The sequence below is a fragment of the Branchiostoma belcheri genome, unplaced genomic scaffold (genome assembly GCF_001625305.1).
Source record: "Branchiostoma belcheri isolate BF01 breed outbred unplaced genomic scaffold, Haploidv18h27 scaffold44, whole genome shotgun sequence".
Classification (NCBI taxonomy): Eukaryota; Metazoa; Chordata; class Leptocardii; order Amphioxiformes; family Branchiostomatidae; genus Branchiostoma; species Branchiostoma belcheri.
In genome coordinates this window covers 673,028-698,985 of record NW_017804065.1, presented here as the reverse complement: position 1 = coordinate 698,985, position 25,958 = coordinate 673,028, and the positions used below count along the sequence as shown (strand labels likewise).

General features: G+C 40.8%; 4 protein-coding genes across 6 annotated transcripts in view; 2 read left to right on the top strand and 2 right to left on the bottom strand.

The window, feature by feature from the left end:
- Positions 1-2,353: 2,353 nt before the first annotated feature.
- LOC109478604 (synaptosomal-associated protein 47-like) lies at positions 2,354-4,823 on the bottom strand. The gene is made up of 3 exons (XM_019780275.1): positions 4,750-4,823; positions 3,495-4,490; positions 2,354-3,163 (listed from the first exon to the last, which is right to left on the bottom strand). Exons 2-3 carry the CDS (start codon positions 4,465-4,467, stop codon positions 2,868-2,870), a joined length of 1,269 nt encoding a protein of 422 aa, XP_019635834.1. The 5' UTR covers positions 4,468-4,490; positions 4,750-4,823; the 3' UTR covers positions 2,354-2,867.
- A 203-nt stretch (positions 4,824-5,026) lies between these two features.
- LOC109478517 (stress-70 protein, mitochondrial-like) lies at positions 5,027-13,531 on the top strand. Its single transcript, XM_019780117.1, has 15 exons — positions 5,027-5,253; positions 6,515-6,570; positions 6,881-7,150; positions 7,343-7,467; positions 7,602-7,675; positions 7,905-8,011; positions 8,449-8,611; positions 8,896-8,988; positions 9,374-9,583; positions 9,909-10,136; positions 10,757-10,979; positions 11,318-11,412; positions 11,876-11,968; positions 12,152-12,292; positions 12,631-13,531. Exons 1-15 carry the CDS (start codon positions 5,152-5,154, stop codon positions 12,721-12,723), a joined length of 2,073 nt encoding a protein of 690 aa, XP_019635676.1. The 5' UTR covers positions 5,027-5,151; the 3' UTR covers positions 12,724-13,531.
- A 330-nt stretch (positions 13,532-13,861) lies between these two features.
- Positions 13,862-19,805, bottom strand: LOC109478518 (2,3-bisphosphoglycerate-independent phosphoglycerate mutase-like). Its single transcript, XM_019780118.1, has 12 exons — positions 19,668-19,805; positions 18,667-18,842; positions 18,256-18,372; positions 17,840-17,972; positions 17,249-17,427; positions 16,926-17,007; positions 16,664-16,773; positions 16,399-16,525; positions 15,902-16,050; positions 15,537-15,654; positions 15,040-15,174; positions 13,862-14,675 (listed from the first exon to the last, which is right to left on the bottom strand). The coding sequence occupies exons 1-12, from the start codon at positions 19,723-19,725 to the stop codon at positions 14,530-14,532; spliced, it is 1,530 nt and encodes a 509-aa protein (XP_019635677.1). The 5' UTR covers positions 19,726-19,805; the 3' UTR covers positions 13,862-14,529.
- Positions 19,806-20,013: 208 nt separating this feature from the next.
- Positions 20,014-25,958, top strand: part of LOC109478519 — a 10,470-nt gene continuing 4,525 nt past the window's right edge. For 2 of the 3 annotated variants that reach the window (XM_019780119.1, XM_019780121.1), the window contains exons 1-4: positions 20,015-20,268; positions 20,569-20,687; positions 20,888-21,023; positions 21,207-21,276. In XM_019780119.1, coding sequence (XP_019635678.1) covers positions 20,165-20,268; positions 20,569-20,687; positions 20,888-21,023; positions 21,207-21,276 — 429 coding nt within the window. In that variant the 5' untranslated portion in view covers positions 20,015-20,164. Of the gene's footprint in view, positions 20,269-20,568; positions 20,688-20,887; positions 21,024-21,206; positions 21,277-25,958 lie in introns of all 3 variants that reach the window. The other variant, XM_019780122.1, reaches the window with a different exon arrangement.

The window sequence follows — 25,958 nt, the reverse complement described above, 5'->3', positions numbered from 1 at the left end:
GACAGGATACTGTCCACGATCACCCACCAACCCACACCTGCCAACTTGACACATCAAAATAATACCATAAAAGACAGACCTTTTACAACAAAAGACATTCAAATGGTTAAAATCAGTAAAACGATACGACAATCCAATCGTTAAAATCAGTAAAACGATGCCACGAAGTTAAAACCTGAGTACAAGGGTTCCGACACCGCCATTTCCCCCACATTTCGGCTTGCAGACCGCCGTGTCGATGAAGAGCGACCGTCTTCTCTTCGCGCTATAGCAGCAGTTGAAAATCGACTAATGACGCAACCATCCTCGCGCGCCGGCTTTATAACTTCCAACCACCTGTGCGAAAAATTCTAGCCTGCGATTGGTCGATTGAGAAGAATCCTGGCATGCTCATTGGTCAGAAAAATGCACTTTGGAGCCTCTCCGTTGGTCAGAAAATGCACGTTTCCCATTGCTCATATATCTTCTGTACCGTGGCCGACAAGAACAAAATTTTACACCGCAACTTTTGGTGTTTTACACCGCAACTTTTGGTGTTTTACACTGCAACTTTTGGTGTTTTACACTGCGACTTTTGGTGTTTTACACTGCAACTTTTGCTGTGTTTTATACTGCAACTTTTGCTGTGTGGAAAACTTACACCCTTCCCCTTTTATAATGGACGGTCCCCCTGTCAGGTCAAAGGTGACAAAGATGGCGGCGGCCTAACAGTTGTTAAGTGTCGTGCTGTGACTGAGTGTGAGACATCAACAGAATGGGATCAAGCTGTGAATAAATTAATGATTTATAATTCTGTCTGTTCTTCTTTGTGTTCTAACTTTACTATACTTACACAACACTGTATTGCCTCCATGATGACAGTTTATAAATTAGTGATTGACTAATTAACATTGATTAGATGTCTTATTAACTATAAATATTGTATACAATATTATTCTACATTTGTATACGAGCGATCGCTGTTTTTGTTTACATTATACGCATGCAAATTATTTGAAGACATATGCAAATTCTTGGTAGGCAAATCAGCCAACTGGCACCCACTTTTTGCCTACGGTGACGTCATGGCGATCGCTCGTATTGTTCCCTAATGATCGATAACTTACCTGAGTCAAGAGTCAACACTTCTGAATTGAAAATAAGTCTTTATTGCTTCATAGTACCAAGTGGTGCCACATTTGACTCCCATAGGCCCAATATTTACTCATCAAATTATTAGCGACCTTGCGAGTCCGAATTCTCTAGCTAGAAAATGTCACGTGACTCAAAGGCCTTTAGAAAAAAACTAACGTCACAACGTAGCCAAGCTTTTCCTCTAAAAAACTTATGCACGAAAAGGATAACTCAGTCGACGTAGTTTGCATGCCATCGTTGTCACCTTTGACCTGACAGGGGGACCGTCCATCATAAAAGGGGAGGGGTGTAAGTTTTCCACACAGCAAAAGTTGCAGTGTAAAACACAGCAAACGTTGCAGTGTAAAACACAGCAAAAGTTGCAGTGTAAAACACCAAAAGTTGCAGTGTAAAACACAGCAAAAGTTGCAGTGTAAAACACAGCAAAAGTTGTAGTGTAAAACACCCAAAGTTGCAGTGTAAAACACCCAAAGTTGCAGTGTAAAACACCCAAAGTTGCAGTGTAAAACACCAAAAGTTGCGGTGTAAAACACCAAAAGTTGCGGTGTAAAATTTTGTACTTGTCGGCCACGGTACTCCAAAGTCAGGTTATTGACAAGGTGGCGACGTCAGTCTACAAGGTCAACCTTTTTGGCGACGCCTCGTGTAAGGGGCCCTGAGATGCAGTAATATGGCTGTGTGGGCAGTGTTCAGAAAGCCTCCAAAGTCAGGTTATTGACAAGGTGGCGACGTCAGTTTACAAGGTCAACATTTTGGCTACACCTCATGAGCAGAAATACGGCAGAGTTTTAGAAATCACCACGCAAGTATATTGCAATCAGAATATTGCAATATAAATAAATGTAAGACTTAGCTTTAGCTAACTGCTACCCATTTTTTTGCCTTGGTCGACTTAATACTGAATCTATTGCATTAATATGTATGTCAATAACAACTGATCAAAGCCACTTTATTAAGATTATTTATTCCCTACCAGTACATGTATGGGCAAACTTTTCCTTTCTTATCTTTGGCCATATTTCATCATAATGTTATCATAATCATGCTAAGGACCTGAGGATTAATACTGATTTCATGGCACTATATATATCTTTATTTGATTATATAATCATAGCTCATTTCATATTTGAATTTACCATTGAACACAATGGAGGGGGAGCCATAACAGGTGATATAAATGTCCCCAACCATTTAAGTACCTGGCAGACCTTAGGCAAGCTTTTCAGTCTTTTCAGTGTTTATTTCAGACACACTTGCTGTTGGTGTTACATTTCACAACAATACATTTTTTGTCATATATAATACAGACTTATGTAGTATTTATATATAAATCTTCAACATATTTACAGAACTATGACAACTATGGCAACCTTTAAGTTATGTTCCCTTATGCAAACCATCTACATCTATGTTACAGTATACATAAATCACTACTTGCAATGCAGCTTACTTTGTAGTTTTACTGAAGTATTGCTGGGGCAGATGTAAGAATAGAGGTCAGTCTCTGTCAGTGTTTAATATTTTTGCTACATCTTTCTAGAAGTGCACCTTTTAAACTCTTTAGCAGATGAAGAGTAATTAAATAGGGGCACTAATAGAAAGACATATTAAATGTTGCAAAAACAAAACTAAGACTGGCCTATCTTACATCTGGTTGGGGAACACTGTGTATACAGCTGTGTGTTTATAGTAATGCTGAAAAACATATCTGCATTATAGATTTATATGGAGGATTACATTAATTTCTTCATTCTTTTTGTATCTTTGTTTACCCTACCAGTGGTTCTGTCCACTTCATCACCAAGAGACTCTATCTTTTCCTTCTGCAGGTCGATTTGACTTTGTGTTTCCATTGCCAGAAGTTTCAGACTAGACAGGACATTGGTGATCTCTTTGGCTTCAGCCTCAGAAACCACGCTCTCCTCTGATTGGGCAGTTCTCTGTCCCTGGCTCTGCGTGATTGGTCCAGACATGGTCAGCTGTTCTTTCTCCAGAATGCTGGACAGGGGAAGGTCATCTGTGCTTGGGACTGAAAGAAAGGAAGGAAGGAGGAACAAATAAAAACAAGTAAGATCTCAGCTTATTATGTAAAAATTGACATCATTAATCAATTGTTTTATTCTGGAAACAATTTCTATTTTGCTAATGTCTGAAACAAACTATCATGAATATGGAACATATACTAGCCACAAAATGCTATCTTGGCTTCGTAGTTGCAAACACAGTGACACTCATAACTCTGTAATCAAAAGGCACATGCCACTTAAAGGTAAAAGAAGGATACATGGCACATTTCAACCTCTCTTCTTTGCTGATCATACGAAGAAATTCAGTAGCAATCAATGGAAGTTACTGTTTACCTGTTGCTGTAGGTGTGCGTGCGGCAGTTTTACGTGACCCCTCCCATGTGACCAGCTCCTCTGGCTCTTCATACTCAATCTTTGGACCAATCACATGGTCCAATGCTTGTAGGATGAGGGGCATTTTAGCAGACGAGATATGATACACAACATCGGGTTGGCCAATCATGTTCTTCCTAATGGTTGCCCGCCAGGGTGACGAAGCCACTATGGAAGAAACTTCTCTTAAGCTATAAGACTGGAGTAGCTTCATCTTTGAGTCTTTAATGTCCAGACTTTCTTTAGACACAGTTAGTGATCCTGGCAAGTAGTGATCTTTCTCTTTCTTTGCATACAGAATGCTGTACTCAACAAAAGTAGCCTTCCAGTCTAACTCCTTGTCTTGGGCAAACTTCCGAGACTTTTTGCCGGGTGCTTTCCACCGTCCCATCCAGGACTCCAGCCCGCTGATGACCGTTTCCGCCACGTCTAGGTCCTGATTGATGTCGCTCACGGTTCTGTAGACATCGTCCAGCTGCTCGCCTTGGTGGAGAAGCTCGTCTGCCGCTGCCCCGAGAGTGTCGTACGAGTCGTACATGAGACTGAGCATCTCTTGCCCGAGTTTGGACGTCACTTCACTGCTTTGTGCAATTTCCTTACTGTGCGACCTTTTTATCGGTATGAGCCTTTCCCTCCAGAAGTGTTCGAGGGTTTTGTAGACAGACATTGGGTTTGCCAGGGAGGAGAACCAGTGTATTTCATCTGGCGTTGCTATGGTAACAGCACTGAACACGAGCATCGAGGTACGCCGCTTTACTGCTGTGATGTCCTCAAAATGGATGGTGATGACAGTGTTGGATGGGTCGTCATGGAAAACGATTGCCTCAGCAGTGACAGTTAATGTTCCATTGTAGACCCACTTCCGCAAGGAGTCTTGGTAGTAGGATGCCTTCCATTGGTAGATGGGGTAGGGGCGGAAGACTACAGATGCCATGGCTTTTGTTGACCTACATGTACCTGGAATGATATTGTGATTCAAGGACATTATACAGATATAATATCCTTGGGTGATTTGACTTTTTACTGGCATCTGGTGGGGTGGGTAAAATTCACATTATATCAAAATCCATAATGCAGAACTCAAGTACTGTTATTTATTTGATAAAAATTGACTTGATACCTTGTGTTTACAAGGGCAAACAACTAATACAGATACTACCGGGGACCTTTTAATGGGAATAGACGAGGAGAAAATCTTCCAAAGCAAAATACATACCATTGAACACATCCACTGACCAACACACGAACTCACAAACACAGCTGAGCAGTAATGACGTAATGATGATAACATCCAAGCGATGAGCATGGAATCAATTAGAAAACATTTAGTTTAGTGGTGAAATTTAAGAGGACAATTACTATAAATTATAGTTACTATAGCACCTGTTATTTATTTTCTTGCTTTAGAGTGAGGAATTTCCGAAGATTCATGCAAAAATTGCGAAACTGCTTGTTATGATGCGATTATTCTAACCTTTAACCTTAATGCCTTAAAAGGAAAGTACGCATGCGCAATCCGCCGTTACATCACTCACGTGGAAGACATTTTGTGCGCAGTGCGAAGAGTTTCTAGACTTTTCCACATTTTCTCCGGAGAAAAGCAGACCAGTGAACCAACATGTTGTCTGCAGCAAGATTTACAGCGACTCAGCTAACGCACCAGTCTAAGAACTGGACACTTTTACTGCAGAACAGAGGGTTTTCGCACGCCACGAAAAGGGTGAGTAGCACATGGGTGCACGCCTCTACGCAGACACAGGTCAAAAATCAGACCGGCTTAATTTTTTGTCACAAAAACACGTGCTCGTGCAGCAGCGTTTGTGTGATATTTTCTGTATCTTCATTACGTACCAAGTATTCCTACTTCGATTGACTGTTACTGTATTTCCTTGTAGTTGTATGATTATCATGAGAAAAGCTTATGTTGAGGCTTACCCTGTATCCTTTCTTTGCGTGTTGTGAGCACATGCATCCCGACTCAGATTTGGATGGGGGCAGTGACTTAAATCTAGGATTTAGATCCTAAATACCAAGGGGTTGTGTGTCAGACCTTAGAACAAATGCCATTATTTTATAAGCGTGTAAAGAAATCATGTTAAATGGAGTTCATCGCCGAAATGCGCCAAAGCGTCACCTTGGCCATGTGTGTCAGTTTGTCCTTGAAAAAGGCCCCTAGCGATCACACCCTGGTGCACCGACGTAATACCGGGTTTTCCTCTGTTCCACATATATCTCAGAACACTATTCTTGTAGAAGATTTTTGTTGTGGTTCAATTGTGGGAGAAATCCCCTAAAACTGCATTTGTTACAGTCTGATGTAAGGAGACCCAAGCGTTGCATAATAAAGGGCAGCAAACCGCTTCTGGCTAGTTCGTGGATCTAAAATTTGCAAATCACCCACATGACTCACCCTACTTCACGTGTGCTCCTTTCAAACTGAAGAGGACGAATTCTAGAAATTTCTTCACCACTTATAGTTATATTCATGAAAGAAGGTTATAGGACTATCAAATTCAAGTTTGAGCCAGCAGTAATAGATATTGTTACAATCACCAGTATTTGAATTAGTCCTAGTATTGTAACAATCACTGTCTTGTCACATGTATGTTTTATATGCCCCTACCACATGTATGTTCCCAAGTCCTGCTGATCCTGGAACTTGCATAACTCTTGTTGATTAGTAATACTATTAACTACATGAACATTTTTTTTTCTCAATCCAAAAAGTAAGAAAAGTTACATCTTGCCCTCACGGGATAAACCTAATTTAGGGATATCTGATGTATTATATAAATGCACAGCTGACCGGTCCCTAATAAGGATGTCTTTTATGTCAGTTTTGGAGCATTTCATGATGGACAAAAAAGAAAGGTCTCTTGAGAGATGAGAGACTGGTTTGGGCATGGGTGTGGTCGGCAATAAGGAATCTGATTGGTCAGTTGATTGATGTCAGCTGTTCTGATTGGCTGTTGTATTTCCAGGTACCATGGACCAGAGTGCTGTCAGACTCCATCACAACACAGTCCAAGAGACATGCGTAAGTCTAAGATTATGCTGAACTGACTGTTTACTTGTACCCTGTTGTTTTGGGAGGCTGAATTGTGGGTTGTAAATCTACAGAATACACAAATGTAATAGGTTGATGGGACAGGCAGAATGATGAGCCTGGAATGACAGATCAAACAGTCAGACACAGGAAGTGGGGTAAACTTTGAAGGTTATGAAAGCCTGAATGCTGAAGTCTAAAATATTTGGTCTCTTACTTTGTACAACTTAATGCATGTTAATTTCTTATCTCTTTCTTCGTACATCTTAATGCATGTTAATTTCTTGACTTGTTCTTACAGCTCAGACGGTGTAAAAGGGGCAGTGATTGGCATCGACTTGGGCACGACAAACTCCTGTGTTGCTGTGATGGAGGGAAAGGCTGCCAAGGTCCTGGAAAACGCAGAGGGCTCCCGGACAACTCCATCTGTCGTCGCTTTCACACCTGAGGGAGAAAGACTTGTGGGCATGCCCGCCAAGCGTCAGGCAGTCACCAACCCAAAAGCAACATTTTACGCAACCAAGCGACTGATCGGACGCAAGTATGAGGACAAGGAGACACAGAAGGACCAGTGAGTTTTCACTTTTGGTTTCTTTGTTTAGAATTTCCATCCGTAAAGAACTTACTTACACATGTTTACCAAAGGTTTTTCCAAATCCCAGAAGTTCTGACAACTTGAACTATGTTGCTAGTAACAGGAAAGTATTTGAGCCCAGATTTAAGCAAATGTTGTCTAAAATAAACCAATATGTTTGTTCCATAGGAAGACAGTGTCGTTTGAGATCGTGAAGGCATCAAATGGGGATGCCTGGGTCCAGGCACATGGCAAGATGTACTCACCCAGTCAGATTGGAGCTTTCACACTCATGAAGATGAAAGAAACTGCTGGTAAGGAAAACTTTGGTTTTGTCTTATGTCCAGTGTTATTGACTTTTGGTTATTATCAAATGATAAATGATATCTGTTAACAGTTGAAATTATCAATGTAACTAACTCATGGCTTTGTTTTTTTTTTTTTTCAGAGAGCTACTTGGGTACCTCAGTGAAGAATGCTGTAATTACTGTGCCAGCCTACTTCAATGATTCACAGAGACAGGTAGGGGCAACTCATTAACAAAGGTTAATTGTTTTTTGTGTGTGTCACTGTGACTGAGTGTGAGCAGCCACTACAACTGCTGGCTATTTGGCTACCTCATGTAATTTGCTGGCACATGTTCAATTGTCAGTGTTTAAACATATAAATAAACCCATTTTCTTTTAATATATAACATATACACTCAATTCAGGATTCTATGCGAAAGTGACATGTGTTTCCTGTACTGTAGGCAACCAAGGATGCTGGACAGATCGCAGGCTTGAATGTCCTGAGAGTTATCAACGAACCAACTGCAGCTGCTCTGGCTTATGGCATGGACAAGACAGAGGACAAAATGTAAGCAATGAATATAGCATATCAGAATGTGGCAAGGTGGCCTTGTGGTTAGAGTTGTTGATTAAGTAGAAGCTAAAGGTTAAAGGGTTTGAATTCCTAGTAGGCCCCAGTAGCCTTGAAAAAGGCAATTTGTACCAAATCAGAAAATTTAAAGAGGTAATGATTTAATTTAGGTTAAACTTTGACCTGTAGTAGCAGTAGAACTAGAGATGTGTCATGCAATGATGGCTATTTTTCGTCACCTGATGTACTTGCCAACATCGTGTGGACTAAAGGATTTATCTGAGCATGACAGTTCTCACTTTTTCTCTCCTTTTCTTGTCTTTTTATGGAATCATAACGCTGCAAACATGATCTTCCATTGTATTATGTACAACAGAATAAAGGTGATTCTAAAACCCATACAAATTCATTGACACCACTCCCCCTGTACCCAGCATTGCCGTGTATGACCTGGGAGGTGGAACCTTCGATATCTCCATCCTGGAGGTGCAGAAGGGCGTGTTTGAGGTGAAGTCTACTAACGGAGACACCCTGCTGGGAGGAGAGGACTTTGACAACACACTGCTCAACTACCTGGTCAAGGAGTTCAAGAGAGAGGTAATAATACTAGACAAGGTTTTAGGGCAGTACAGTGATTCGTCCAAAATGGCAATTTTTGATTGTTTGCAAATTTCTGATCTGGACATCCATTTGCAAAGGATCGTTAACATTCAATTTGTGATAATTTTGTTGGTTTGTCTGTGTGTGTGTCTGCAGTGCAGCTTCTGTATGTTCTGTTATAGGACACTTATCTGACAGGGTGAATTCTGCCATGCTATGTAGTATCTTGCCACATTTGGCACAACTTGTGACATGTTTTTGTCTGTCATTCTTCCATGCAGCAAGGCATTGACCTGACCAAAGACAACATGGCCCTGCAGAGGCTGAGAGAGGCAGCTGAGAAGGCCAAGATTGAGCTGTCATCTTCCCTACAGGTGGGTTAAAACTCATCTTCATTTCCTTAGCCCTTTGGAAACAAAAATCCAATGATGCATTTGCGGTATCTCCAGCTTACCTCCTGTGGTACTGTTGGTCGATGCAATGCTAGAGAAATGCAGTGACGTGCATCGTTGGATGGTTACCTGTTGTGTACACTATCCTGGTTTTACACTGCAACAAACTGTACATTGGACCATTATCAAAGTAAGCAAGTAACAATTGTACTGAAGAGCTATGTACTATGCATTGTAAGTTGGAAGATTTATTTATATTCTCTGTTGTGAGTTTTTTCTCATCCATATGTAGCTTGCTAGCTGCTCTGCTAGGGATTGTACACATGTATGTATGGCCAGTAACAGTCAAGAAATCATTTTTCGACAGACGGACATCAACCTCCCCTACTTGACAATGGACCAGTCCGGTCCCAAGCACATGAACATGAAGTTGACCCGTGCCCAGTTTGAGAACCTGGTCGGTGACATCATCAAGCGCACGGTACAGCCGTGCGTCAAGGCCATCCAGGATGCAGAGGTTAATAAGTCCGACATTGGGGACGTCCTCCTGGTGGGAGGCATGACCCGGATGCCAAAGGTTGGTGATTGAACCTTGAACTCTGACCTATGGTTAGCTTAGAGGTATGTCATGCAATGATGGCTATTTTTCGTCACCTGATGTACTTGCCAACATCGTGTGGACTTAAGGATTTATCTGAGCATGACATGTCCTGACTTTTTCTCTTGTTTTGATGATTTGTTTGAATCATTTTGGTAACATTCACACTGACTCCTTGTCCAAACATTGTAGTTCATACAGATAAAATATTATATTGCAATATTAGAATAGTCTACTAAAGATTAAATGAAAGATTTGATATTTTTTAAATATTAAAAGAAGGAAACCCTTTTCCCCTGCCCAGGTCCAGTCCACAGTGCAGGAGGTGTTTGGCAGGACGCCCAGTAAGGCTGTGAACCCAGATGAAGCCGTGGCCATCGGTGCGGCGATCCAGGGCGGAGTGTTGGCCGGAGACGTGACAGACGTTCTGCTCCTGGACGTCACACCTCTGTCCCTCGGCATCGAGACACTGGGAGGAGTCTTCACCAAACTCATCAACAGGAACACCACCATCCCTACCAAAAAGGGACAGGTAGGACCAAGTCTATAGTCTGTCCCTTCTCCAAGATAGTAATTTTTGTAGTGTAACAGCATTTGTGGTTGAACTCCATGGTTTGTTTGTTTGTTTGTTTGTTTATTTAAATGCAACAGTGCATGACAAGTGGCAACCAGGCAGCAACAAGGCTGGTAGCGGCTACCACTGACAGATAAATGCATAAATACAAAGTACAGTATAACTTTTGGAAAGAAAATTATGCAGATGGTGCATTTGCGGTATCTCCAGCTTACCTCCTGTGGTACTGTTGGTCGATGCAATGCTAGAGAAATGCAGTGATGTGCATCGTTGGATGGTTACCAGTTGTGTACACCATCCTGGTTTTACACTGCAACAAACTGGCCAAGTTAAGGCCTTAGTGCACTTGGTTTTATAGAGTGAATTAAGTTTCTCTCCCTGGCCTCTGCTATTATGACATCTGCTTTCTATATTTGCACCATTAAGTATCCAAGAACCAAGGGGTTCATCCCAGTATGAGTGGTTCAAACTGCACAATCTGGTCTCTGGTTTGATATCTTGAAAGGGTGATAGTCACCTGTTACTTCAGTCCTTTCACAAATATGAATAACTATGAATAATGTAACTTTTCCCTGCAGGTTTTCTCCACAGCTGCAGATGGACAGACACAGGTGGAGATCAAGGTGTACCAGGGAGAGCGAGAGATGGCCGCCAACAACAAGCTGTTGGGTCAGTTCCAGCTGGTCGGGATCCCGCCCGCACCACGGGGGGTCCCACAGATCGAGGTGACCTTTGACATTGACGCCAACGGTATCGTGAATGTGTCTGCACGAGACAAGGGAACTGGCAAGGAGCAGCAGAGTAAGTTATTCACAGATTTCATCCAGTTTTATGTCTTGAAAATACAAGATACATTTTAGCTTCACCTGTATCTTATCTTCCTGTCAAGAAAGGTCATGCAACCATAGCAATTCAGTGCCTTTGTAGCCACATTTTTCCAACAAAATAGTGGAGTGGGCAGGCAAAAAAAAATGAAAAGATGACGAAAAAAGGAAAAGAAACGCGTCCTCTGACAGAACCAACTGATACCACAGGAGTCACAGAGTCAACATGGCTGGTCAATGTTTCAAAGTATTCGTGTTGTAACCAGCTTACTAATGACAAAGAAATCTAATCAATTTGTTTGTATCCTGTACCAGTCGTGATCCAGTCCAGTGGAGGTTTGAGTAAGGATGACATTGAGAACATGGTCAAACAGGCAGAGAAGTTTGCTGAAGAGGACAAGAAGAAGAAGGTCAGTGTTGTGTCCATAGATTTGATCTCCAGCTTGTTTAGATGGTTTAAGATGTTACTGTCTGTCATTCAACCTTTCATATGATACTGATGTAGCTGTTAAGGTGAGCGATTTGTTAATGGGATAGGCAGCAGGGAAAAGGTTAATGTGAGTTTCAGAATTACACCAGCCAAAAATCATCTTTTACATTTTGTAATAACTGATTCTATCTTATTTAAAGAAAATATGAGTTACTTGAGTGATGTTGTTAGCCTCTGTGTGGAGTGTCCTGCAATGATGGCTATTTTTCGTCACCCGATGCAAACACCGTGTGGACTTAAGGATTTATCTGAGCAAGACACCTTCACACAGTTACCCATGTGCTATAATAACCCTGTATTGGTGGGCAAGGAAATTTCTGAATCTGTTGTATATACATGCTTCCTAAACCTAATCGTTGTCTTACTCCCCCATCGCACTCTAGGAAGAAGTGGAGGCTGTGAACCAAGCTGAGAACATCATCCACGACACAGAATCCAAGATGGAGGAGTTCAAGGACCAGCTGCCACAGGATGAGGTCAGTTCACTATGAACTATCACTTTTACATGGAGCTCTTACATTCATATTTTGCCACATAGTCTCCTAGAACGTCTAGCAGTAAAACTGTTTTGTAATGATTTCTGAGTTGAAGGAATTCATTTGTCAAAAGAAATCAATGATACATGTACAAGAAATAACCAACCTTTGTCACTCCCACAGTGTGACAAGTTGAAGGAGGAGATCTCCAGGGTTCGTGACCTGCTGGCCAGGAAAGACGAGGTGGCAGCAGATGACATCAGACAGGCGTCCTCACAGATGCAGCAGGCCTCACTCAAACTCTTCGAAATGGCCTACAAAAAGGTGGGGCAATAGTACTAGTGGTTTATTTATTCACATATATTTAACCAGTATCAGGCAAAAAGCACAATTGCTTATGTAAGGCCTTCTACTCGAGATCATCAATACTAGTGCTTACATTCTTATCAAAGAGAAACTTGTAGTTAGAAAACCTTACCTATGAACTTGCACCCCCAGATCTGTGACAGGGGTCCGTGGTAGTGCATGGCAAAATTGTGATGGTTTCATTGGTCCAAGTTTGAGTTCATCTTGCTCACAATAGCAAAATGCTTATCGTTAGAAGTATATTTTATGTAGTTTTGTGTTCTATGCTGACCTGTAATATATAATTGTCTACATAGATGGCAGCTGAGAAAGAAGGTGGACAGCAACAGGACCAGCAGCAACAACAGCAGGAAACAACAGACAGCGATAAGAAGGAGGACAAGAACTAGGGATCGTCACTAAATTCTAGATTGTTAAGGTTATACATTTATTGGAACTGATCATGTCTATACTATATGGAGAGACGTATGCAGGCAGTACTATATTACCCTTCAGAAAAATACTATCCCACAATGTATATGTCTATGGGGGGAGGGTATTTTGTTTACTACAATGTGTTGTAGTAGTGGTATATGTGAGCTGTACATGTGTGACTAACTTGAAATAACGGTATAATGTAGTCCACAAGTCAAAGCCACAAAGTAAGTCACCTGTCGTGTCCCTTGAAGTACAATGTAGCTTGCATCTATCTATGTGTAAAATCAGTCACAGGTCCAGAAGAAGAATGATCTTTAGACAAATTTGTGTTTTGGGAGGCCCAAACAGTTGGCAATCCATTGGAAATATACAATTTATCCAGAGCTTCATAAGGGAGAGGTGTTTTTACTTCTAACAAGAGTATTACTCCAGAACTAAATCTCTTATTGCATCTTGGTAGTTGTGAGTCAAAAATAGCGTCAGCCAAGTTGAAGGTAAATAAGTTAGAAAAACTAAAACTTTACACAATACATAAAGGACTTGATGTTTCCTGCTGAAATGAGCGCTGTACTGATATTTGCAAATGTAACATTGCTCTAGTGTATGCTTAGTTTTTACATGTCTGTCAGAAAGTTACCATTCCAGGTAATATGCTCTCCATGTTCCCATCTTAATCCTGTCTGTACAGTTATGTAGAAGATACATGTACATGTTTGTGTTGATTTTGGGTATTTGTATCATCAAGCCTTTTTGGTAGTAAATCAATCCTTTGAAACCCTTCATATTGTGTCGTGAGCTATTAATTTTGGTTGTGTGTGTGTAATGTTATAGAAACTATAACTCAAGAATTCCATGATGTATTTATGTTGAAAGTCCGTGGAAAAACTATTTGCAAAATATTTTACCACTTTTAGGAGTCTTCTGTCAGTTAATCAAAGATGATAGCGTCACTTATTATCCATCTGCTTTTCTGACCCTTCCAGTCATACAAAAATATCAGTACTCAGGATGTATGGCAGGCACTGTTTCACACATATGCACGCACACACAGTCTTCCTGATATAGTCATACATACTTGTCTGGTTTGAAAGGAATACAAGACCATTTTTCTACCAACTTCTATTTTTTTGGCTCTGCAAAACTAACACTCCAATAGTAACAGGTACACAGCAATGGTTACAAACTGCAATAAAAGCATACCTTCTTCGTACAACTTCTGCTCTTAGATGTCAAAACATCACAAAGATCTTTACGTTTCAAAGTCACATTTTGCACAAACATATACAAAAACAAACTGTAGTGAGTTGTTCAGTATACCATTCCAGTTGTATTTTATACAAATGTGAACAACATTTTGATCTTCAATTCTAGTCACTGAAGTGCCAGCACACATTTTACAGTTCCTCTCTTACAGTGGTTGCTACTTACAAAGAGCTTAGCTGTCTCAATGTTACATACATGTACTGGGGTGAAGCACCATGCCTGTTCGTATAGTTTAACAATCATTTATTCAAGATTCTATAGCTTTCAATAGATATAAATCCTCTTTTTATCTAAAATACTTGGGAAACTTAATTTAGGCCACACCAATTTAATTCTGGTTCTCGGACTGCTGAAAAATATGCTGAACTGGAAAAACAGCTTGAGGGTTTTGTTTTCATCTCTGCCCTCTGCTTTTCTGACGTCAGCTTGCTATATTTTCACCTTAAAATGTGTGAGAACCAAGGAACTGTATTGGTGTTGCCTTACGATTATGTTAACATATTTCCCTGGATGAGTTACTTCTTGAGTAGTGATTGACCGGTCATCTCAGCTGGGATGTCCAGTCCCATCAGGTCCAGTACAGTTGGTGCCACATCACATATGGCTGCATTGTGCTCAGGCTTCTTAAATTCTGCTGTACCACCAGACATGGCAAATGGCACTAGAACAGGATAAACAACACTAAATGTAGGTACAGTTTTGAAAAGAAAAGGACTTTAAATACTACCAGGCAAGATCTACAGTATCCACAATTCTGATGTGTGCAACTTTAATTGCAGCATTTATTAAAATATTTTACTTTTACCCTACTGATACTACTGATAAATACTAGTAGCACTAGTAGGGTCCACATGACCAAAAAAATAATAAATTGACATAATGTAAGAAATGCTGTACAAAATGCACATCTATGAATGTATTCCACCCCTATTTTGATTTACAATGTCCCCACTCTAGTGGACATGAACTTGGAATTATACCATTAAACTCTTCAGTTTTGCAGCTCTAAAACCATTCCTACTGACCTCTATTGCAGGTGTGTGCGGTGAACGGCTTTCCGTTCTCGTCGTACATCTGTTCAGCGTTTCCATGGTCTGCAGTGACCAGCAGGACGTAACCGTGCTCCTGACATGCTTTGTCAATGCGTCCAATGGCTACATCTGTAGTGACAATATAAATAACAAAGAACAATGAATAATAGGTTCATAGCCAAAAGGAAAAAAAGCGATAGGTATCCTGTAATACCCCTAAAATGCCACCAAAGTCTTAAAGTACTAGGCTCAGAATTAATCTATGAATGTTGAACTTAATAAAAAATCTCAGAATGAAAAAGGAAAAACTGTAAGACGGGGACTTTTTTTGGTGCCAATATATTTGGGGGGCTGATTCAGAACGTGAATGGTACATGTACATGCCAGAAAAAAATGAAGCAGCCGATTCCGGGAACCAAGAGATTTGTGTGACCTTATGAAGACTGAATCAAGCTTTAAGAAACAAACTTGGTATTTTCAGCCCATCTTACCTGTGGCTGTGCAGGCTTTAACAGCCGGCTCATACTTCCCCGTGTGTCCTACCATGTCAGGAGGGGCAAAGTTACACATCACGAATGGGTACTTTCCACCTGCAATGGTTTCTACCATCTGTAAAAGACAACAGGGTAGGTTTTGAATAATTCTATCACCAACAAGCAATATTCCCTACTGCTGTTTCTGTCAACCATGGTGCTGGAGGCTGACTGGTTTCATGGCAATCATGACAGAGAATCCTGAGCTCCTGTTTAATAATTGGACTGATTTTCATAGTTATAAAGAATCCTGAGCTTCTACATTGGACTGATTTTTAATGATAAAAGGATGCAGGTAGAAAATAATCAAGATGACCACTTGCCTTATCTGCTACCCCAGCGCAACTCATCTCAGGCTGAAGGTCATAGGTCGCGACCTTGGGGGAGGGCACGAGGCATCGCTCCTCCTTGTCAAACTGTACCTCCTGTCCTCCGTTGAAGAAGAAGGTCACATGGGCATACTTCTCTGTCTCTGCAGGGGAAAGTTAAATTGATGTGAAATATCACAGTAGTACTACTGATACTTGATATATCAATGCTAATCTTAGGCAAATGCATGGCTTTCTAGAAAACTGTCAATTTTCAACAGTGTTGTTGTACCATCTTCATACAGATTTCATAATTGGCATATTATTACAAGCAATCATAAAATTCAGTACTTAAGTGGGGATTCCACATATGTGACCAGTTGAGTGCCCAGGAATTTGACAGATCTCTCAACTGTTTTTCAGTGAGAGCTCAATGATTTCTCAATGAATCAAGTGAATGATTTTCATTTTACTAATAAGTAACAAAAACGTCCACTTGACCGGCCACCAACCTGCGCAGTGGTACTGTGGGGTGTTCTTCTTGGCCAGCCACTCGGCTAACACGTTGTCCATACGTTGAGGAGGGAACAACGCAGGGAAGGGAAAGTCCTCCTTGTACTTGGTTAAACTGTAGACTCCCTGTTTCATAGAGAAAATAAGAGGTATAAAGTTGTATTTCTCCTTCCATATTGTATGAAATGTTGCAGAATATTTGATATGATTTTATTTCTGTTACTTGTAATATTGTTAGTTGCTAATCTTGAAAAAAAGTCTTACTATGTCCTTGGGGATGACAGACACGTCAAAGGGTGGCTTGATGCCGAATGTCTCCACGATCTGCCTCATGCGGTCAGCACGGAAGTCAATAAACACCAGGGTGTCGTTATCTGTGGTGAAGCAAAGAAACACATTTATTTCATAGAGCTTTTTCAGGTGATGTCACACTCCAACATCGAAAATGCTCTATAGCAATGTTCTTACTGTAAGCGGAAATAAGCAGGTACAGTTTGTAAACAGTTTATTACAAATTCACACACACCTTGGACACGAGCATCGTCATCTAGAACTATTGGCTTCAAGAACTCGTCTGTCTCCCCAGCCTCGTAACGAGCCTTCACCACCTATAATATAAAACAAGGGATACATATGTGCTGGAATTTTTCTGATTTTTCCTTTGAACTAAGCTTTAAAGAAGGGTGACACCAACTTTCTATTATCAAACTTGTCTGCACACATACTACCACTAGTTGCCTTGCCTCCCACCAAAAGGTGACGTCAACCCTCTCCATCCAATACAAACTTTGTAGCAAAAAGGCAACTTAGTAGTAAGAAGGTTAAGATGTGATGAGGATTATAACTTACATCCAGGACGGTGTCCTTGGTGGCCTTCTCGCCGATCCCCTGTACCAGACCCTCGTGTGCCAGCTGGATGCGTTCCCAGCGCTTGTCCCTGTCCATGGCATAGTACCTCCCCACCACGGTACCCAGCTTCCCATACTTCAACTCCTCCAGCTTCTCCAGAACCTGCTTTACAAAACCAACTGTGTAGGGAGTAAAATATCTGTTATTAGAACTTAGAAAAACATATAAGTCATTAAGCACACTGTTCTTTTGCCATGTTTTACTGCACTATCAGTACCTCACACACAATATCAACACCTCCTCCACAGATTTAGATGGAGGAATCCTAGAGATTTGTACTTAGTGGTCTGATTACTAACACCTTTTTTCCTATAGAGGCTGCAACCACAACATTTGACTGATTGCTCAATGAACTTCATGGACAAAGAGCAACTTTTTGTTCACATTTTGTTCACATCTTTTAAATCATACTTTCTCATCATGCATCATATTCCAATTAGAAAATCAAGGGTCATGCAAATCTGATTTTGGTCCCTTAATGATAGCCGTCTAGTGGAAAGGGGGCCTAAGACTGTTTCCATGCCAGGTCACCTCCACTTGTAGGGCTGGTATCTCTGCCATCGCTGAAGAACTGGATGTAAGAGTTGGGGACGTTGTGTTCCTTGGCAGCCTCCAGCAGACCAAACAGGTGTTTAATGTGGGAGTGGACTCCTCCATCACTCACCTGGGGGGGGGGGGGAGGGAATACCTGATCAATTACAGTCATAGCCCTACAAAGGAACACTGTACTATGAGGGAGCACCTGTTTTGGACATGTTAGGTTTTCTAACAAATTATCTACTTCAATCAAACATCATGGAGTTCCATTAGATGACAGGTTTGCTTGTTTCTAACAGAAAATCAGCACCAAGGACAGGCCTATCTGTGCATGGATGGTGTTCAGAACCAAGGACACAAACATGCATCACCAAATTAATGTCAAATAGACAGTTATGAATAAAACTCACCAATCCAAGAAAGTGCAGCCTGCCATTCCCTGCCTTTGCTCTCTCAAAGGCTTTCACCAGTGTCTCATTCTGATTCACTGCCTTGGACTCCATTGCCAGGTTGATTCGAACAATGTCCTGAAAGCCAAGCACAAAACAACACCATTAATGGTACTATGTAAAACTTTGTTTAAATGTTCAAGCACTTTGGCATGTACATGTTGTCATATATTGTCCTCCCTGCAAACAGTTTGTGGCCTGAAATGTGAATGCCTGTCAACTGCCTCGAACACTTCTGGGCAACATTAGAATTACATGGTACATCTAACATTTGATATTTCCCAAAGGAAATTATACAGTACAGGTATGGCAGTTCAGAATGTACACCCCTGGTCATAACTTTGTTATAAACAAGAAAAAGGGGTGTCTGACCTGGTACACCACCCTGCCTGCTCCAATGTTCAGATGGCCGACCTCACTGTTCCCCATCAGTCCATCAGGCAGCCCAACACTCAGACCATGGGCAGCTAAAGTCAGGTACTTCCCCTTGTCCTGGGTCGCAGCAAACCCATCCATGACGGGGGTGACAGCATTATGGATGGCATTTCCTGGTGGGGATTTATAGAGTGGTGGATAAAAATATTTTATTACAGGCATTTACAGTATTAAACAGACAGACAGATGGACAGAGTTACACACAGTTACTGTGAAATGACACTGACAGACAAGCCAAAATAGTATTAATATTATTTTATAATTATAATTTACTCCCTTGGTGTGGATTAAAAATCTCACCATGAATACTGAGATTCTGCCGAAGTTCGGCATGGCACAGAACCCGTATGCCACACCTAACTTTGGCAGGGTCTTTCCCCTGCCAACCTACATAGTATTAGTACAGGGTGACCTCCTGACTACGTGCTATTCAGCATGGCAGAGATAATTATAGCACAAAGGTCGTTGAACCTGGGAGTTTACTGTGCTAGACTTGAATATCAATCAAAGGAAGAACTGTGCTTAACTGCCGCTTGATAAGAAAAAAAATGTTGGCTGAGCATAATTACTTTCACTTCATGTTAAACTAGTACTTAACACCAAGTTATGTAACCTCCTTGGTGATATTAATAAATAATTAAATTAGGTGGATTGGATGGAAAGGCTTTACATTTAGTACTGCTGCTATAAAGAGAAAGTACTAAATTATTCAAGAGTTTCGCGTAGTATACAAGAGATTATAGGTTTTCCTGTATGGGCCTTTAAAAAGGAATTTTTACTTGGCCACAAAGCATGAGCATTTGAAACACGCCCTCCTCACAGCGCCACAGTGCAGCACTCGTGCAAAATTGCAGTTACCGAAAAGCAGTTTTTCGCCACATGGAGAACACAAAAATACTAGTAGCAGTAGATCAGAATCGATAAACACTGCCACACACCTTCAGTCTTGTCCAGGATACCCCACCCATCGATGACGATCAGGCAGACCTTCGCCATGGCTCCAGGACGGTGCAGAGAGTAGAACTAGTCAGGACGAACTAAACCGGCAAAGGAGAAAAGGTCAGGGCAAGAACACCTGTGCACACGGCACTATTGCCTATTTTGGGCAACGTCGTAAAATCGAGTAAAATAATAAAAAGATACAGAAACAACCATAAATGGAAAATGTTACTAATTCAACATCTAGGAAATAATCTTTTAAATGTAGTGACGTTGTTAAATGTTGGTAGAATTGCTAGCTGTTAAGAATTTTTGATACGGCAAAATGCGTGTTTTGCGACAGCCTAAGTTTGCGGCAAAATATCACTTCCGGGTTACACTGCGGAGCAAGCAGATATGATGGAAAAATGAAGTTTCAGGATTTTCGAGGAAGGCGAAAGGAGATTTTTGAGTTTTCTTTGGTTTTCTTTTGCATCCTGGTTACCCTTTTGCACCGATGGCTCACTGCGCGTGCACAGCTACGTGGGACGTCGCTGGAAGCTCCGTAGACTTGAACAGCGTTTTGAGCTACGTGTGGAAAGGGGGCAACGGATCACAAAGGTGACGTGCAAAATGATATAATTTCTATGGAAGTCATAAATACACACGCACGAGGCTATTGTCAGGGTAACCCCGTTATTAGTGGAAAAATTCACATTCACAATTTATGGATGATCTTGTCAATAGTGCAAAATTTTCTGTTATTGACAGGATCATACCTCTTGATGTTTTAACCTATTTTATACCAGCAGTCTTTTAGACACAGTGTTCGGTATGTCTGAATTCTGATATCAACTTTATCTCTATAATTCTACATAGCAACACATGACGAAAGTCAATGTTTTTCATCTAAATTTTCAGCAGTGAGGATTGCAGCAAAGATGAAGACCCTGATAACACCAGTCATACAGATCCGCCCCAGCCACTGGTTTTACACCCACCTGACCCGGACACACCCACTTCCTGTGAAGTACACATCGGTAAATAGGTCATCATCTTCATAATTAAGTCTAGTGTAATCACATGCAAAGTTCGTTGTCTGTGAATCCATAAATAAATGTACCGATTTTCTATGAAGAATAACAAGCTTTTTTCGTTACCAAAATCATGAAAATGTCATACTTTTGTTGTGTAATTTGTTGTAAATAATTATGAGTTTTAATCTTTCTCTGCTGTAAAGCATGTAGGGAACACACCAATGCAGGGATTGTAGGTTTGGCAGTCGTCAGTAGTGCTCATCATATAGAGATATTCACCAAGGACGGTTACCTAGCAACGGGCAGAGGAGAAGTGGTCTGTAAGCCTGGGAATGGGAGGTAAGCTGGACAAAGTTCTTTATTTTTTTTATTGTTTTGTCATTCCTAAGAATTCTTGATAGATGTTATGTTACTTAATTGGAGTAATGTTACATTTGTAATTGACATCAAGTAATTGATTTTCAAAAAATTTTCTAAAACTAACTGTTAATAATTTTTCTCTCATTCTGTTCTCGGTTTCAGTTCTTGCCAACAAACCATGTACCATGCTGACCTTGATCTTAGTTATCCTGTAACAGATCTTTCAATCAGGGTAAGTTGATAGATGGGGTTAGCTTTTGATTCATGTCAATCACTGTTATTAATCAAGTCGACAAAGACCCATCATTCAAGCATTTGATAGATTGCTGAATGAATTTCATAGACAAAGAACAATTTTTTAAACGTTCCATCACATGTTTTGTTTTAAGTCATCACAGTCCAATTATGAAATCAAGGATTACACACTACACATTGGATATATGAAATTGGGCCTAACTGCCCTAACATGAGCTAAGCTAGGTCACGGGAATAGGAGAGTTTCCCGTGCGGGAACTGTGCCACGGAGGGGGAGAAATTCCCGCTTACGGGAATCTCTCCACCTAGCAGTACCGAGTCCCGTACGGGAACTTCACCACTCAGGGCTACCACGGAGGTGGAGAATTTCCCACTTACGGGAATCTCTCCACCTAGAAAGACTAAGTCCCGTACGGGAACTTCACCACTCAGGGCTGACCGTGCGCGCGTGTGTTTTGGGGCCGATATACGGACGGGAATGTCACCATATTACACGAACGGGAATTGGACCATTTTAGTCGACATTTCGCGTACGGGAAATTCACCAGCAGTGACAAATAATGTCCGTCCGCGGACGCCGTACGGGAACTTCACGGCCGACGTACAGGAACTTACACAAACGGGAATTGGACCATTTAGTTGTACTACAGGTGCAACCAATTTTCGATTGAACCGCCTGGAATCAAAACAACGCCCCTAGCCTGGTTTGAAGCAAAATTCTAAAAACGTCGAGTGATCGACGTAATCACGAGTGCGTCTTCTATGGACATCTTTGTGCTGTAATAATAGTCTTGAAACTCGGTAGAACACACACACACACACATAAAAAGCCTGTTATACTACGGTACAAAAAAAAATGTCCGAAGAAGACAATTACGAGTAAGTGCTGTGCTGTGCATGGACAGTGCTATTGATAGCGTAGTTGATAACGGCCGGTTGATAACGACAACCGGATCCTCGACAACGAACACAAAATGTTCGTCCTCAAATTAAAACATAATGATGTGTGTCAACCTCACGCTATATAAATGACTTAGCGAGCGGCTTAGACTTTACGGCTATTCCCCTATTCTCATACATGCTAGTACTCAGGACGCTAGTACTAGAACCGGGGTAGAAAAATATGGCGGACATAAACAAAACGACGCTATCCCGTCATGCATTATAATGACGCTAGAGTGTTACGGTTGTAGCAAAAATAAAAACCATGTTCGGTATTTCAGATTCAATGCCTGCGAATGTGTTGTGGGTACGTTGCCATTTGCTCATATTTTCCTTGAAATATATACATTTCAAGCAAGCTGAGGCTAGGGTTTTCTTAATCATACCGTTTGCGTTTCGAGTTTTGCTAGTCTTGGTACGCGTACTTTGTTGCGTACTTTGTTCTGTAGCGCTGATTTCCTTTTGCCAGGACGTTATAGCCTCGTTGGAATAACAATTTTTTTTTTTGGTACCGATAAAAGACCGTAAGTTTAGTCTTGCTGATATCCGGCTCCTGAACAGTAAACACAAATCACAACGTGCCCAGGCCAACCTGTTTACAATGCAATGATGTATCAACAGTTATTTTCATACTTGTCCGGCCGGGACGCTGTAAAGATGGCGACCATAAGCAAAATGACGCTATCCCGTCATGCGTTATAGTATATCAGCTTGGCGCGAGACCCGAGTGTTACAGTAGTAGTCTATACGACTTTGGTGATTTATATAACGAAATCAGACAGCTTTAATTTCTACATGTATTTCAGATTTAGGTAGTGTAAGGCAAAAGCTTGTCATCCTTGTTTTTATTTTCAGATTCAAATCGTCAGGATCAAGGTTAAGACCGTGTTGGGTAACAGCGTTCGCCGAATAATTTTTTAAAATCTGTTTTTCATTTACGTTGGTTTCTAGTTATAACGTTTGCTTTTTTCAGTTTTGTTTCACTTTTGACTTATCTGTGTCGTTGATTTCCTTTTTGCTACAACGTTCATGTTCCTCATCAGTTTACTAACATCCGATTTTAAAAGTAACAGTTACCAACTAACAGTCCATCACAACTTTCAGACAAGTTAGGTTCAATCTAAGATAAAATTACTGAGTATGTTACGCGAAGTGATTACACATGATACTATATATCCGTGTTCGGTAGTTATTTTTTTTCAATTTTGATGAATTTTACAGACTTACGAGCCGAAACATTTGCGACGGTGGGGACGCCAGGTTTCCCCGCCAATTTCACAACACCGGATGCAGTGTCAAGTTGGAGATTATAGCGATTTCTTCGTGGCTTCAACACATGCTTAATAGAACCTGCATAATCACATATTTGTATTTATGTTTTAAAATGGTTGCAGTCGTAGATAGTGATGTTATATGTTGTTGTTATACGGGAACAGACATGGCCGCCGTTGAACTTCTATTGTTCTGCCGAAACAACTGATGCTATACCGCCATGCATTGCGAACCATACTCAAGGCTGTTGGACCGGATTTACAGTTTCTATACGATTTCTTGAGCCGTCGGACACCCTAAGGTAAGGCCGGAGTGCTACAATTCCGCTAAGAGAAGTATGTCGAAAATCTCATATCGATGAACAAAGATTTCCAGCCGTCTTACCATAGAATTTTGGGCATATTGTTAGTTGCCTCTTCAAAATTTATGGGGTAGACACTGTTGTATTTAAAATGTAAATTTTGACCCTGAAAATATAGCTTTACACTTTTTCAACGGAGTTGCTTTTTTAACCCTTATTTAACCTTGAAAAAGTACAGTATGTAACAGTACACCTCTTCGGCCTGAGCCGCTTTTCAAGAGTTCAAGGGGAGGTGGGTCAGGGGTCTAATGCTTCGGTTCAGTTAGAATAATCAGTCAGAAATACAATATAAATGCATACAATACAAGTTCATACAAAATTCAAAGGCCGAATTCAAACATTATTTCGATTCATATCTTATTACTATCAGTATCGACATCCAAGTTTCATTTCACAAATTAAAGTCATTCTAAGTGACTCGACGCAGTCGGTTTTTAAAAGCTGCAACTGTTGCAGTTTTTGTAGATCCTGCTCTGGTGCAGTGTCCCAAACAGTGCTTGCGTAGTTTACGTTATATATGGTAAAAAAATACTGCTGTACAAGGTAATGTCATTTCAAGTTAGTTTGGAAACAGATACATCGCTAAAAGGATGAGAAACAAACAAAACCGGATATGATCACTTATGAGTTCTACGAATGAATAAAAGTCTTGCAGTAGAAATTGCAAAATTGCACGTCCTTTGCACTTCTAGGCTTTGTTTATAATCTGGCACCCAAAAACAGAACGCGCTACAGACATTCGCGCGTGGACAAATCTTAAGCTTATCATCTTTATCTAGTCTTTTCACAATGTAAATTTTGGACCCGGGAAATATTATTTTTACACTTTTTCAACGAACAGAGTCAAATGCCTTTTTGAAATCGACAAAACATGAGTAATGGCGTTTGTTTTTGGAGAGGTATATGCTTAGCAGGGAATCCATAATAAATACTAGTAAGTCGTCGTTTGTGCCAAATCGATTTCTAAATCCGGTATGATTAGGGGAGACAAGTTTGTGCTCGTCCAAAGTTGTTAGACGTGTGTTTAGTATTGACATATATAATTTGCCACAACTTGTAACTGATATCCCCCTACAATTACCGGGGTCATCTTTTATCCCGCCTTATAATAGCCTGGGTACCATCCGGATTTAGATCCGCTACGCTAGAAAAAGCGGAGCAAAATCCGGATTGAACCAAGGCTAGCTGTATAATAGGAAATATAGATGTTTCCATCATACATGTACATGTACATGCGAGTCATTATGTCACCAAAAATGACGTTAGTTGTTACATCGTGTATATGAAGGAACAAGTCAGCTAAGTGAGCCAATATTATTGTTCCGAACTACTAACGAGTGTTCCAAACACGAAAGGAAGCCGTTCAACAACATCCAACAGCAAAAGCATGATACAACACAAACGGATGACATCTCACTGGTTTTATGCTAGTAGTAACATTAGATGTAAGATCGTGCCAGACTTGGTTGTGTTAGTAACGGCAACAATAACGCACAGGCAACAGGTTGGAATAAAGATCCAACCGATAGTCTCTTGTGACAGACCTGGTCTCGTAGCGGTACCTGAAAAAACGTAACGCTGACATGAATTCTACGGCGCACCGTGCCACGCGGACATAGTGACTTACTCAAGTTACTGTGCAATAATGTGCAATTGTATTGTTAGCCGTGGATTGTATAATAATTTTAATTATGTAAATGTTAATACATTGCAGTGGTTTTAATCTACGTATTTGTAAAATGCCAACGGAATTCAGTCGTGTTTGAAGGAATTCAGTACGCTGCAAAGTTGATTTTAAACAAAGATTTGATTTATTTATCTTCTTCACGTTTCCAGAAACGCAGAGCATGGCGGTATAGCTTGGATTGGTAAATATACGCCACTGTTCGTATCGATGAGCAGTATTTTGGAGATAGAAAGGATTTAAATCCAAATTCCAGGAAAGGACGTCTCTTTCGAATATACAGAACACCTCTGCCGCCGCAAATATGTCACAGTAGAAGCAAGGAGCTACCTCCTCGGTGAAAGTATGCAAAAACTCGTCAAAAATTAAAAAAAAAATAAGCACACAGAGAACTAACGGC

What these genes read in the sequence shown, in the direction of transcription:
- LOC109478518 (XM_019780118.1), bottom strand. Translation starts at nt 19,725, where the DNA reads ATGGCGAAGGTCTGCCTGATCGTCATCGATGGGTGGGGTATCCTGGAC. An exon ending in TACCAGCCCTACAAGTGGAG is followed by an intron (nt 17,428 to 17,839) that starts GTGACCTGGCAT and finishes CTCCCTACACAG; the next exon opens with TTGGTTTTGTAAAGCAGGTT. An exon ending in CTGTCATCCCCAAGGACATA is followed by an intron (nt 16,526 to 16,663) that starts GTAAGACTTTTT and finishes TCTATGAAACAG; the next exon opens with GGAGTCTACAGTTTAACCAA.
- LOC109478517 (XM_019780117.1), top strand. Translation starts at nt 5,152, where the DNA reads ATGTTGTCTGCAGCAAGATTTACAGCGACTCAGCTAACGCACCAGTCT. An exon ending in ACACAGTCCAAGAGACATGC is followed by an intron (nt 6,571 to 6,880) that starts GTAAGTCTAAGA and finishes TTGTTCTTACAG; the next exon opens with CTCAGACGGTGTAAAAGGGG. An exon ending in AACTGGCAAGGAGCAGCAGA is followed by an intron (nt 10,980 to 11,317) that starts GTAAGTTATTCA and finishes ATCCTGTACCAG; the next exon opens with TCGTGATCCAGTCCAGTGGA.
- LOC109478604 (XM_019780275.1), bottom strand. Translation starts at nt 4,467, where the DNA reads ATGGCATCTGTAGTCTTCCGCCCCTACCCCATCTACCAATGGAAGGCA. An exon ending in ACGCACACCTACAGCAACAG is followed by an intron (nt 3,164 to 3,494) that starts GTAAACAGTAAC and finishes CCTTTCTTTCAG; the next exon opens with TCCCAAGCACAGATGACCTT.